Here is a 12,880-nt window from a genome sequence, read left to right on the forward strand (position 1 = left end):
TTCAGTGAATACAGTTTTTCATTCTGCAGCACCTTTAAATGAAAAGCAGTTATTTTTGCCATTCTAATTGTCATTACATATGTTATGTATAGGTATATACATAATTGGTAAATAAATGTTTCATAAATAAAAGGAAAAGAGTGAAAACGTTGTAAATAAATATTAAACTTCCCTAGTATTGTTTTAATTAATGTATTATTATTAATAATGCTTACAGAAGCTGTGGAGTTGAAGGACTGTCTGATGGCGCTGGTGGACGACCAGCAGAAGTTATCTTCACAGACCGCTAAAAGCACGCTCTCCGCACTGCGTCTGAGCCAACGGCTGGTGATCCTAGAGCGTTACCTCATTTCCCTCACCCACAGCATGATGGAAGAAAAATACAAAGTGCGCTGGAAGAGCCCGCCTAGCCCTCCACTTTCAGGCGTTGATAACAAAAGGTAGGCAAAAAGCTTCATCTGCACTGTTAGACAAAAATGGTGAAAATATGTACCCCAGCTGTCACTGGGGCAGTGCTATTTTCGAAAATGTTTTCCATTAGGTACTAATATGTATCTTTGAGATACTAATATGTGTCTTTGAAGTACTAATAAGCTTTTTTTTGTACTATATAAAGTGCAAAGCTTTGGAAGGTTACAGGTCCAGTGACAGCTGGCATACATATTCCGACTATTTTTTTTTCTGACACACACTTTTTAACTGGTTAGTATCAATGAAATTTCTTGGGGAAAACGAGACTCTTTTTTTGTCTGTTGTCAGCGCTCGGCCGGTCAGTAAAGGTGTGGAAGGTTTGGCCCGGGTGGGATCGAGAGCAGCACTTTCCTTTGCTTTTGCTTTCCTCCGCAGAGCCTGGCGATCAGGTGAGCTTAGTCCCAGTCCCAATTCCCATCTTAGTTTCAACCTCCAAGGACACACAAACCAACTTCTTTTATCGTGGTGTAATGTCTATTATTGTGGTATAAAGTTTTTGATTACCTCGCCCTTATGCAGCACTAGGTGTGGGCCGGAATGAGATTTTGGTGTTATAATAACCTTAAGCAGAAATCCCACGGTTTCATGGTGTTCCGGTGTTGCCATTGCAACACTAAAATGTGATATTTTCATATGTCTGCTTATTCAAACGACAACTTTTCAACTGGAGACAATACATTTTATTTTAAGAAACATACAACATGTAGGTCAGAAAAAAAATAAAGCCTTTAAATGATATTTTTAAAAATATATTGTTGTAATATACAGTACTCCTTTAATAGAATACATCCAGAAAATACTGGAAATGTGTATATAGTATTAAAAAATATATAAAAATGTAAACTGATGTGTCAAGTTTTTAGGGTAAACTCATCTTCCACTTGAACAATAGCAGGGAACTGCAGGATTTCTTAAACATAAATAAAATTAAATCCTAATTTCTAATTTCAAAGAAATTAGTCTTGAATTTATTCTGCTCAAAAACGCTCAAGATGTGTTTAGTGCCAAGAGAGGTCACACTAAGCACCGACGATGCATAAAGAAGACATTAAGTCCTGAAAATGTAATTATTAATTTTTTTGGACATATTCCCTGTATTTTCTGTTTATATCTTAATAAAATAGATTGAAAAATAAATATGGATAGACATTAAAACTTATGAAACAACAAGTCTGGTGGTGGTGGTCTAACACTTTTGCACAATACATTAAAGGCGGAGTCCACGATGTTTGAAAGCCAATGTTGATATTTGAAATCACCCAAACAAACACGCCCCTACCCCAATAGAATCTGGACCTTCTGTTGATAGGCCCGCCCCACACATACGCAACCCGGCATTTTATTTGATTTGATTGGCTATAAGTGTGTTTTGGTAGTCGGCCCGTCTCCTTTTCCAACGCGTTTTTCAAACATCGTGGACTCCGCCTTTAAATGTAAACATTAAATCAATTACATGACTTAAAGGTGCAGTGTGAAATTTTAGCGGCATCTAGTGGTGAGGTTGCAAATTGCAACCAACGGCTCAGTCCACTGTTCACCCCTTGCTTTTGAAACGCATAGAGAAGCTACGGTAGCCGACACAAACAAACATGTCATCATTGGAGACAACTTGATAAAGTTTGTCCGTTGGGGGCTTTTGTAGAAACATGGCGGCACAAAATGGCGACTTCCATGTAAGGGGACCCTCTGTGTATATAGATAAAAACGTCTCATTCTAAGGCAATAAACACATAACGGTTAATTATGTAAGGTCTTTGTACACCCCTGATAATACAGTTTTGTATATTATTTTGCATTTCTGTCAAGAGATCCTTCTAAAAATTACACACTGCACCTTTAATAATTTAATCATTAATTTTGTGTAAACGCTGCTCATACCTGGGAAACGGTATCACAGGAAATGTTCGTGTTTTTGAAACTGTGACTATTTAAAACCTCGGTATACCTTGAAAGCCGTAACCCATGCCTATGCAGCACATTACAGGGCTCAAAATTAACTTTTTTATTTGGTAGCACTGGTGCTCCCAACTTTAAAGAGTTAGGAGCACCAGCAAAAATTTAGGCGCATCCATCCAAAAATTAAAAAGTACCACAACTACAATGTAAATGTTAATAGATTTATTTTATTAAAAATAAAACACCACCACCAGGCTTTACACGTCCTATGGCCAGCATTTAAAAGTTGGTCTTCTATTTTATTTTATTTTATTTTTTGCTGCATAAATTCCTAAATTAATACCCAAATGCTGTTGAAATAGTATAGCAGCAATAATAATTTAACAATTACAGGTAACATGATTAAGATTACATAGAAAATCTAGCAAACACGTAAAACACTGATTAATTGTGACATTACAAAAGTGACCCTAATATAGAAGGCTAATATATATTGGTATTGATAACTGCATTACCAGGATGCTTTTACTACTAAATAGGCAATGTTTTAAAAAATCCAACAAAAACATACCATCAGCATTGTCGTATTCCACAGCAACATGGACCACAAGGATGTTTGTCAAATGTCCATTCACCAGCGCATGCGCACATACACCATTAAACACACTGACAGACAGGTCGGTGTCTCCATCAATAATAAACACATTTGTCATGACACGTCTTGTGTTTTTGGTACTTTCGCCATGTTTAAGCAAGGTACGTCTGGCGCTTAAAATGTTTTGATTCCGCCATTAACACCGTTTTACAGGATTTACAGTAAACAGTTACATTTTCATAGACACTCGAAATCTTTAAGCCACTCTCTCTGAAAGGTTTAACGTCAACTCGTATTTTCCGGTGGTGGAGTTACATTTGAATCCCGATCGTCGTCAAAGAAACAGTAATAACCTTGGCTGTAATCGTCTCGCATTCTCGTCATGCTCGCGACGCGTTCGTCTTTTCACATTTCCGCGCTTCACTGAAACAAGGAATGACTGACGCTCATATTAGCCAATCTGCGGTCTTCATTAAACGCAAGAACTTAATGGTGAAATTTGATTTGGTTATGTATCGTTGGAGAGAACACTGAACCTGGGACAGCGCCAGCACGCAGGATCACAATCAACTCGCGTCACAACAAAATGGGCAGTCGCACAAATGCTCCCAAATATATTTTAAGGTCGCACAGATTAAATTTCGGTCGCATATGCGACCAAAATGGTCGCAATTTCGAGCCCTGCATAAAAACCAAGCAACTGGATTAGTCACTTTACTGCTCCTGTTAAAGTTTGGAGTTCTTGACAACTTAAAATGTGTTGGACAGAGCATGCTGTGATCATTGCTACACTTCTCAGTAAAGCCCTGTGCTGTTTTTTTGAGAGACCTTGCTTTTGTAAATCTAATTCTTGGAAGAAGTGATTTCAGAGGACAAATCTGTCAGAGGATTTGTTGCTACTTTGCTACCTTTGCCTGTGTTACTTGAACCCCTGATTGTTCTGTGGCTCTTACAAAGGAAGATAAGCAAAACATCTGTTCTGAAATCCTTCCATTTAATGCGAAGTTCACAGAAGCATAAACTTGATGTGGTTGAACACTGTCATTTTCTTGGTTGTTGTGTTGTGTCTTACTTGGGCAGAAATTAAATTAAATCCTCGACAAAGTTATTTTAGAAAATGTCCTTGCTCTTTCAAGCATTATAACGGTAGTAAACGGGGATCAGGGAACAACTTCTGACTTGAAAACCCAAAAAGTGCATCCAACCTTCCCAGAAGTAATTCACACGGTCCCAGAGGGTTAATAAAGGCCTAATTTTCCAGCTCCTCTAGAGTTAAATATTTTATTTTTACCATTTTGGAATCCATTCAGCTGATCTCCGGGTCTGGCGGTATCACTTTTAGCATAGCTTAGCACAATCCATTGAATCTGATTAGACCATTAGCATTGCGCTCAAAAATGAAAGAGTTTTGATATTTTTCCTATTTAAAACCTGACTCCTCCGTAGTTACACTGTGCACTAAGACCGACGTAAAATTAAAAGTTGCGATTTTCTAGGCAGATATGGCTAGGACTATTACCCTCATTCTGTCGTAATAATCAAGGACTTTGCTGCCATAACATGGCTGCAGCAGGCACAATGATATTACGCAGCACCAGAAAGTAGTCCCCTTGGTAACTTCAATAGCAGGGGACTATTTTTGGGCAGTGCGTAATATCATTGATGTAGTGATAAAGATGTAGTTGAGTCATAATCCAGGGCTCCAGACTGCCACCAAATGGTGGCATTTGCCACCAAACTTTCAGAGTGTGCCACTGAATTTTACATCCAGTCGCACATTGTACTTTCTGCATCTATTATGAAAGTACTTATTAGTAATGCAGTGGAAATTAGTAGAAATCTGTTTTTTTAGTAGAAATTTGGTTAGCATGTTGATTTACGATCTGTGCCCCTAAATTTTCTGGTTGCGACCCTAAAATTTTCAGTTGGGGCCACTGTGCTCCTAGTGAAAAAAGTTAGTCTGGAGCCCTGTAATCCAAAATAGACAATAATAGACATTAGCAACAAAGCAATGCTCAACCCCTATGTTTTTTACTTTATTTACACTATTTTAATTGGTTTCTAGAAACGCTTTTATCCCGATAGATGTTTTTTGTTTTTTCTTTAGATAGGAAGAGGTGAAGCAAAATTTTAAAAGCAAATGTAAGCAGAATTTCCTGTTCTTCAGTGATTATAACTGAAACTCTGCCTGGTCAGAAGTTTAAATACTGGGAGATCTGGTTGTGATCTGTTGGGATGTACAAACAGACCGGTGTCCACAGGGAATGGGTGGATAACTTGTGTCTCTTGCCCAGGAAAGAGAACCTCCCTGAAACTTGAGCCATATGCACATTCCATTGAACGGCTGGATTTGAGCAAATCTGCTGTAGATCATAGACTTTTAAAGATGAGAATGGGAAAGGGAGGAGGTTGATGGAAGGGGGGGAAAGGTTCAATGTTTATACTGTGGTCAAGTTTACAGTATTTTTTGCAGTTTTGCCTTTGCTGGACATTTTCATCCAAGTGATTTACAGAGCAAACATTTCTATCAGTAAAAGTGTTTCCTGGGAATCAAACCCAGGGCCTTGGTATTCCAAGCAACCGGCTCCATCTGTTGGACTATAGCAGTGGTTCTTAAACTTTTTGGTGTGCGCCCCCTCCTTTGTAGGGTGCATCCCTTCGCATCCCCCAAAAGAATACAATCTCAAACTTAGAATTTGAATTAAACTAAACATATTAAATGATACAAAGTAGTGCTGTCAGAAAAACATTGTGTGTGTGTTTTATAAAATGGGGTTCCCCGGCACCATCTTGTGTCCGCCCCCCAGTTTGAAAACCACTGCCCTACAAGAAAATGTATCAAGCTATACCAGGGATGGGCAACTTCGGTCCTGGAGGGACGGTGTCCTGCACAGTTTAGCTCCAACTTGCCTCAGCACACCTGCCTAAAAGTTTCTAATATGCCTAGTAAGATCTTAATTGGCTGCTTCAGGTGTGTTTAATTATGGTTGGGGCTAAACTCTGCAGGACACCGGCCCTCCAGGACCGAAGTTGCCCATCTCTGAGCTATACTGTTTATACCATAATAGATTTATGAAAACAGTGCATGTATGTAGCTGTTACTGTGAGCTGTTCTGTTTGTGCCGTTTCAGGTGATGATGCAGACCTATGTAGTGAGTTACTGCAGGAGTCTCTGGATGCCCTACGGGCTCTCCCAGAAGCCACCCTGTTTGACGAGGGCACCGTGTCACCTGTCTGGCTAGAAGTGGTCGAGAGGGCTACCAAATTTCTCAGGTTCCTATGCTTAATCCCTAAAATAGTAATGGCATTCAGAGGTGTTAACGTACAATACAATAAAAGTTTGAATCGTTTTGTACTATAGCAATAGTCTTGACAAAGTTTTACACTTAAGCAAAGATCATCTTCGTTTGTGTATTATATTTCAGTGAACACTGGCATTTTATTTTATTTTATTTTATTTTATTTTATTTTATTTTATTTTATTTTATTTTATTTTATTTTATTTTATTTTATTTTATTTTATTTTATTTTATTTTATTTTATTTTATTTTATTTTACTGATGCAGTTCTAAATCTGAGATTTTTAACAAATTCATTCATAATAATTTTGTTTTTATTAAAAAAAGTTTAACTCGTATTAATAGGTTAAAATAATTTGTTAGTTGCCATTTTACCTGTTTTTTGCCATGAAAATAGCAATGAAGCTGGCATGTTTACACTGTAAAAAATTCCTTGTTGCACATAAGTTTAATCAACTTAAATTTACAGTTCATTTCAACTTTATTGTCTAGTGAGGAGTTCCTATAAATTATAAAAATAAGTTGAATTAGCTTATTTAAAATTTTTATTTTAATATTTTATAGCAACTTCTCAATAGTCAGGAAAGTTAAAAATTTATTGTAATTTCAAGTTGATTAAGGATTTTGTTTACAGTGTAGAAACATTACTAATTTCTAAATCTTTCATTTAGAAAGCTAATATACCGATCAGGAATCCATATGGTGTGGGTGTCATTGCTGTTTAAGCTCATTTGTCAGCTCTCTTGTTTGTCAGTGATATCCATGGAAGTGGCAGTGGAAAAGCTCCCATTCCTCTGCAGGATCAGCACTTGGCTCTGGCCATTCTGCTTGAGCTGGCAGTACAGCGAGGAACTCTCAGGTACCCACAGCTCCTCCCACTTTTATAACATCTGACCAGGCTCCAAAATTAACTTTTCTCACACCTTTCAATGGCTTGTAAACTTGAACTTAAAGGGACACTCCACTTTTTTTAAATATGCTAATTTTCCATTTGATTTACCTTTTTGGAATCCATTCAGCTGATTTCCGGGTCTGGTGCTACCACTTTTGGCATTGCTTGGCATAATCCATTGAATCTGATTAGACCATTAGCATCGGGCTAAAAAATAACCAAAGAGTTTCAATATTTTTTCTATTTAAAACTTGACTCTTCTGTAGTTACATTGTGTGATTTTTGGCTGCTGCGTAATATCATTGCGCCTCCTGCAGCCATGTTACGGCAGCAAAGTCTTTGATTATTATGCCAGCATGAGAGTATAGTTCCTAGCCATATGGGCCTAGAAAATCGCAGCTTTTAATTTTTTATATCGGTCTTGGTACACAATGTAACTACAGAAGAGTCAAGTTTAAAATAGGAAAATTATAAAAACTAAGCTATGTTATGATAAAAGTAGTCGCACCCGTCCCCGAAATCAGCATAATGGATTCCAAAACGGTAAAAATTAAATGTTTAACTCTATTGGAGCTGGAAAACGAGCTTATTTTTTTTTTTTAAAGTGGAGTGTCCCTTTAATACTGGAAATCAAAAAATAGCTTTTTGCTATTATTGTTAATATTAAATTTTGCCCCTATGATAGGTGAATGATTTATTTTATTCCTTTATTATCATTTCTTATTGAAATGATACAGAACAAAACACAAAGCTTTAAGCTGTTGATGTTTTTGATGATAATTTGTCCATTATGCAGAATTCAGGAGTGACAGTTAAAGGGAAAAACATTTTTTACTTCCTGGCTAGACATCTTACTGTAATTTTTTCAGTAGAGTAATTATAGGGGGTCACGACTTTGTTTTCTATCTTTCAATCTTATATTCACGCATACACACAAACTTGGCTTCTTTTTACTGAAAGCCAGTTTGACTCTTGTTGGCCTTTGGTGAGTGTATAGTATATTTTTGGACACCTGAAAGAACTGAAAGATCCTATTCGTCATCTCTCATAATTCTTTGCATGTTGTTGACCTACAGTCAGCTGCTGTCAGCGGTTCAGCTTTTGCTGAGACTATGGGACAGTGGAACCAGAGAGATGGATAATGAACGCTCCACCCAAGGCACCAGCGCCCCCTTATTGCCCCTCCTGCAACGTTTTCACAACATCCACAGTAGTAAAGAGGAGCCTGTTCTTGAGGAGGAGATCGAGGTGAGATCAAAACTCTGAACAATTTCAAACAGGAATTTTGCCCTCAGCCCTGTGCAAATGGAAACAATTTAGAGGGCCAAATCAGAAATATTGTTGCCCTTGAATTTACCAGATTACACTTTTGGTACAATTGTAGTGTGCTTGTTATATGTATGATGAATGCATCTGAGAAAATCATAGTAGTAACATAGTTTTGAGTTTTTGTTATTTTGTTTTTACATCTTGCTTCCTCCACTTTCAGATCCTTTCAGCACCTCTGAGCCCAAACGAGAGTTTTCTGCGCTACCTTACACTGCCTCAAGATAATGATCTGGCCATTGACCTGCGACAGACCGCTGTAGTCATAATGGCACACTTAGACCGCCTGGCAGCCCCCTGTAGCCCACCGCAGTGCAGCTCACCCACCTCTAACAAGGTAACGTATGCAGTAGGATCCTGAAAAAAGGTGTAGTTGTGAAATAAGTATCTCGGCACCGGGGTAAAGTGTTTGCTCATTTGGGTTACGAACCCATCACTTTTTCATTTTTGTGTGGGTAAAAGTTGGCTCCAGAGCACAATGTCTCTCCAAAAAGCCCTGGAGAACCCTCAATTAAACCTCATTTAAATTCAGTCAAGATTATATCCCTGTGCCATAATAGTCCCTTACAGTTTTTCATCTCTTTCCTTGCACAGGGTACTTTGCAGGAGGTGATTGGTTGGGGTCTGCTTGGATGGAAGCCTTACGCAAACGTGAACGGACCAATCCAGTGCAAGGCACTATCGAACCTTGGTGTGACTCAGATCGTGTGCTCGGAGAAGGGTTTCCTCATTCTGACCATCACTGGTGCTGTCTACACTCAAAATTACAAAAGTACCACCCTAGTAAGTCCAGCCTTTTGTAAACAGTTCTGTTGTTTGTGATAGTTTGCGCACATGCAGTATATACAGTATACATAGAGCACGTCATCTCCTGTAGCGTCTAACCAAAACTGTGTTTTCCCATCAGTCACCTATGTTAGTTCACGCATTGTCATCCAGGAAGATAATAAAGCTTGCGGCTCATCCTGATGGGCAGCACTATCTGGCTCTTTCGATCAATGGGGAGGTGTTCTCCTGGGGCTGTGGAGATGGAGGCAGGTTGGGACATGGAGATACCACGTAAGAGCGTCAGACCAATGCCGTAACATACATTACATTACATTTTCTGTCTGACTTGTGTAAATAGCATAGACAGAATTACCAGTTTTAACACCAGTCTCCAAAATGTTGTATTTTAAAGGAAGGTCCTATAAATCAATATAATAAAATAAATAATATAATAATAAAAATTCTTTCTTTATTTAATTTTTATTTATTTAATTTTTATTTATTTTTTAAATATTATTATTATTATTATTATTATTATTATTATTATTATTATTATTATTATTAATTTTATTATTATATTTTTCCATTTATTCAAAATTTTTCCCACTTATTTTTATTTATTTATATTTGTTATTATTTGTTTATTTTTTCTATTTATGTATTTATTTATTTTTATTTATTTATTTTATATATTTATTATTATTATTCCATTTATTTATTTATTTATACCTTTATTATTATTATTATTATTATTATTATTATTTTTATTTTTTTATTTTTTTTTATATATATATATATATATATATATTTTTTTTTTTTTTTGATTTAGTTATATAGTTATTTTGTATGTAGAGTGCACTGAAAATGTTTATTTTCAATATGAACAACTCACTGCTTGTATAGGAACAATTCAAAACTTTCTGGAAGCAATTAAATGTACTACTTGCCTCTGTTCCAGGACAGTCTTTGGATTTGGGGCTTTTGCATCTAAAATGTTTTGTTTTGCTACTAAAAGTCTCGACGTATTTATATGTTTTGTACTTTATCCGTTACTTTTGCAGTTATTTGGAGGATCCCACCATAATCTCAATGTTCTCTGGGAGGCCAGTAGGAAAGCAGGTGGTGCACATTGCATGTGGCAGCACATACAGTGCAGCGATCGCAGCAGATGGAGAACTGTACACATGGGGACGTGGGAACTACGGCAGGCTGGGTCACGGTAACATCCCTAACTCTTGACTCAAACCACAAATGACGCGTACAATGTTTAGCACCCTTACCTGTAGACAAACGTGAGTTGTGTATCTTCTAAAGGCACCAGCGAGGACCAGACCACCCCGATGCTGGTGACCGCTCTGAAGGGTCTCAAGGTGATAGACGTGGCTTGTGGCAGTGGAGATGCACAGACCCTTGCCGTGACTGAGAACGGTAACTGATTAAGGTCCTTCATTTGTGGTCTTACGTTCTTGAGATGTTCTAATGACCTTCTCTGTTCTGTATAGGTCAAGTGTGGTCATGGGGTGATGGGGACTATGGGAAGCTTGGCCGTGGGGGCAGCGATGGCTGCAAGACCCCGAAGCTGGTGGAGAAGCTTCAGGATTTGGATATTGTGAAGGTGTGCTGTGGAAGCCAGTTCTCTGTAGCACTTACTAAGGATGGGCAGGTGTACACCTGGGGCAAAGGAGACAATCAAAGACTCGGCCATGGCACAGATGAGCATGTCCGCTATCCCAAACTCTTAGACAGTCTGCAAGGTTCAAAGTCTTTTTATTTTCTATGAAGTGTAATGTAGATATCTGAGCTATAAATGTCTCATGATTGATACATTTTTTTGATTCAGGTAAGAGGGTGGTGGATGTGGCGGTGGGCTCCACGCACTGTCTGGCCCTCACGGAGGAAGGAGAGGTCCACAGCTGGGGCAGCAATGATAAACTACAGCACTTTGACACGCTTTTCTCCAATAAGAAACAGCCTAAAGCTCTGCCAGGCCTAAACTCCAAACACATAGTGGGCATCTCCTGTGGACCTGGTCAGGTACTGTATTGCTTTTGTGAGTGTTGACAGGAATTTGTGCCTTGAAATGTGCAAGTTTAATGGTAGTTATTTTGACTCTCTTGCCCTCCCAGAGTTTTTCTTGGTCGTCTTGCTCCGAGTGGTCTGTGGGGCTCCGTGTGCCGTTTGTGGTGGACGTCTGCACTATGACCTTTGAGCAGTTGGACCTTCTGCTGCGGCAGGTCAGCGAGGGAATGGATGGCAGCTCTGATTGGCCGCCTCCGCAGGAAAAAGAATGCATGGTTGTTTCTGCTCTCAACCTACTCAGACTACAGGTCAGATGTCTTTTTGAATGTCTACCTGTGTATCTATTTGTCTGTCTGTCTGTCTGTCTATCTGTCTGCTGTCAACCTACTCTGACAACAGGTCAGATGCCTGCCTATCAGTTTATCTACAGTATTTGTCTATCTACCTATCTGTTTTCAGCTTACTCCGACTACATATCAGATGGCTGGCAGGCTGTCTATCATTTTGTCTGGCTGGATGTCTCTCTTTTAATCTGTCAGTCTGTCTGTCTCTCTTTCTTTCTGTCTGTGGGTCTGTCTGTCTCTATTTGTCTGTCTGTGAGTCTGTCTGCCTGTGGGTCTGTCTGACTGTCTCTATTTGTCTGTCTGTGTTTTTTCTATCTATCTTTTCTGTCTGTCTGTGGGTCGGTCTGTTTGTCTCTCTTTTGGTCTGTCTGACTGTCTTTATTTGTCTGTCTGACTTTTCTATCTATCTTTTCTGTCTGTCTGTGGGTTTGTTTGTCTCTCTTTTGGTCTGTCCGTGGGTCTGTCTCTATTTGTCTGTCTGTCTGTCTTTTCTATCTTTTCTGTCTGTCTGTGGGTCTGTATGTCTGTCTCTATTTGTCTCTCTGTCTGTGGGTCAGTCTGTCTGTCTGTCTGTCTCTCTTTTGGTCTGTCTGTGGGTCTGTCTGACTGTCTTTATTTGTCTGCCTGACTTTTCTATCTATCTTTTCTGTCTGTCTCTCTTTTGGTCTGTCTGCCTGTGGGTCTGTCTGACTGTCTCTATTTGTCTGGCTGTCTGTGGTCGGTCTGTCTGTTTGTCTCTATTTGTCTGTTTGTCTCTATTTGTCTGTTTGTCTCTATTTGTCTGCCTGTGGGTCTGTCTGTCTGTGGGTCTGTCTGTCTTTTCTGTCTGTATGTCTGTCTCTATTTGTCTGGCTGTGGGTCTGTCTGTCTGTCTGTCTGTGGGTCTGTCTGACTATCTCTATTTGTCTGTCTATCTTGTCTATCTATCTTTACTGCCTGTCTGTGGGGCTGTCTGTCTCTCTTTTGGTCTGTCTATGGGTCTGTCTGACTTTTCTATCTATCTTTTCTGTCTGTCTGTCTGTCTGTGGGTCTGTCTGTCTCTCTTTTGGTCTGTCTATGGGTCTGTCTGTTTGTCTCTATTTGTCTGTCTGTCTCTATTTGTCTGCCTGTGGATCGGTCTGTCTGTCTGTCTGTCTTTTCTATCTATCTTTTCTGTCTGTCTGTATGTCTGTCTCTATTTGTCTGTCTGTGGTTCTGTCTGACTATCTCTATTTGTCTGTCTGTCTTGTCTATCTATCTTTACTGCCTGTCTGTGGGTCTGTCTGGCTCT

At 38.9% G+C, this 12,880-nt stretch overlaps 1 protein-coding gene across 2 annotated transcripts in view; it reads left to right on the forward strand.

Moving 5' to 3' along the window:
- herc2 (HECT and RLD domain containing E3 ubiquitin protein ligase 2) overlaps positions 1 to 12,880 on the forward strand; it is a 67,429-nt gene that overhangs the window by 11,990 nt on the left and 42,559 nt on the right. For both annotated transcript variants that reach the window (XM_073870316.1, XM_073870315.1), the window contains exons 5-17: positions 218 to 440; positions 760 to 860; positions 6,094 to 6,235; positions 7,016 to 7,120; positions 8,230 to 8,401; positions 8,643 to 8,816; positions 9,074 to 9,262; positions 9,387 to 9,538; positions 10,309 to 10,466; positions 10,562 to 10,675; positions 10,750 to 11,001; positions 11,088 to 11,281; positions 11,374 to 11,574. In XM_073870316.1, coding sequence (XP_073726417.1) covers positions 218 to 440; positions 760 to 860; positions 6,094 to 6,235; positions 7,016 to 7,120; positions 8,230 to 8,401; positions 8,643 to 8,816; positions 9,074 to 9,262; positions 9,387 to 9,538; positions 10,309 to 10,466; positions 10,562 to 10,675; positions 10,750 to 11,001; positions 11,088 to 11,281; positions 11,374 to 11,574 — 2,177 coding nt within the window. The remainder of the gene's footprint in view (positions 1 to 217; positions 441 to 759; positions 861 to 6,093; positions 6,236 to 7,015; positions 7,121 to 8,229; positions 8,402 to 8,642; positions 8,817 to 9,073; positions 9,263 to 9,386; positions 9,539 to 10,308; positions 10,467 to 10,561; positions 10,676 to 10,749; positions 11,002 to 11,087; positions 11,282 to 11,373; positions 11,575 to 12,880) is intronic.

Source organism: Misgurnus anguillicaudatus, chromosome 8 (genome assembly GCF_027580225.2).
Source record: "Misgurnus anguillicaudatus chromosome 8, ASM2758022v2, whole genome shotgun sequence".
Taxonomy (NCBI): domain Eukaryota; kingdom Metazoa; phylum Chordata; class Actinopteri; order Cypriniformes; family Cobitidae; genus Misgurnus; species Misgurnus anguillicaudatus.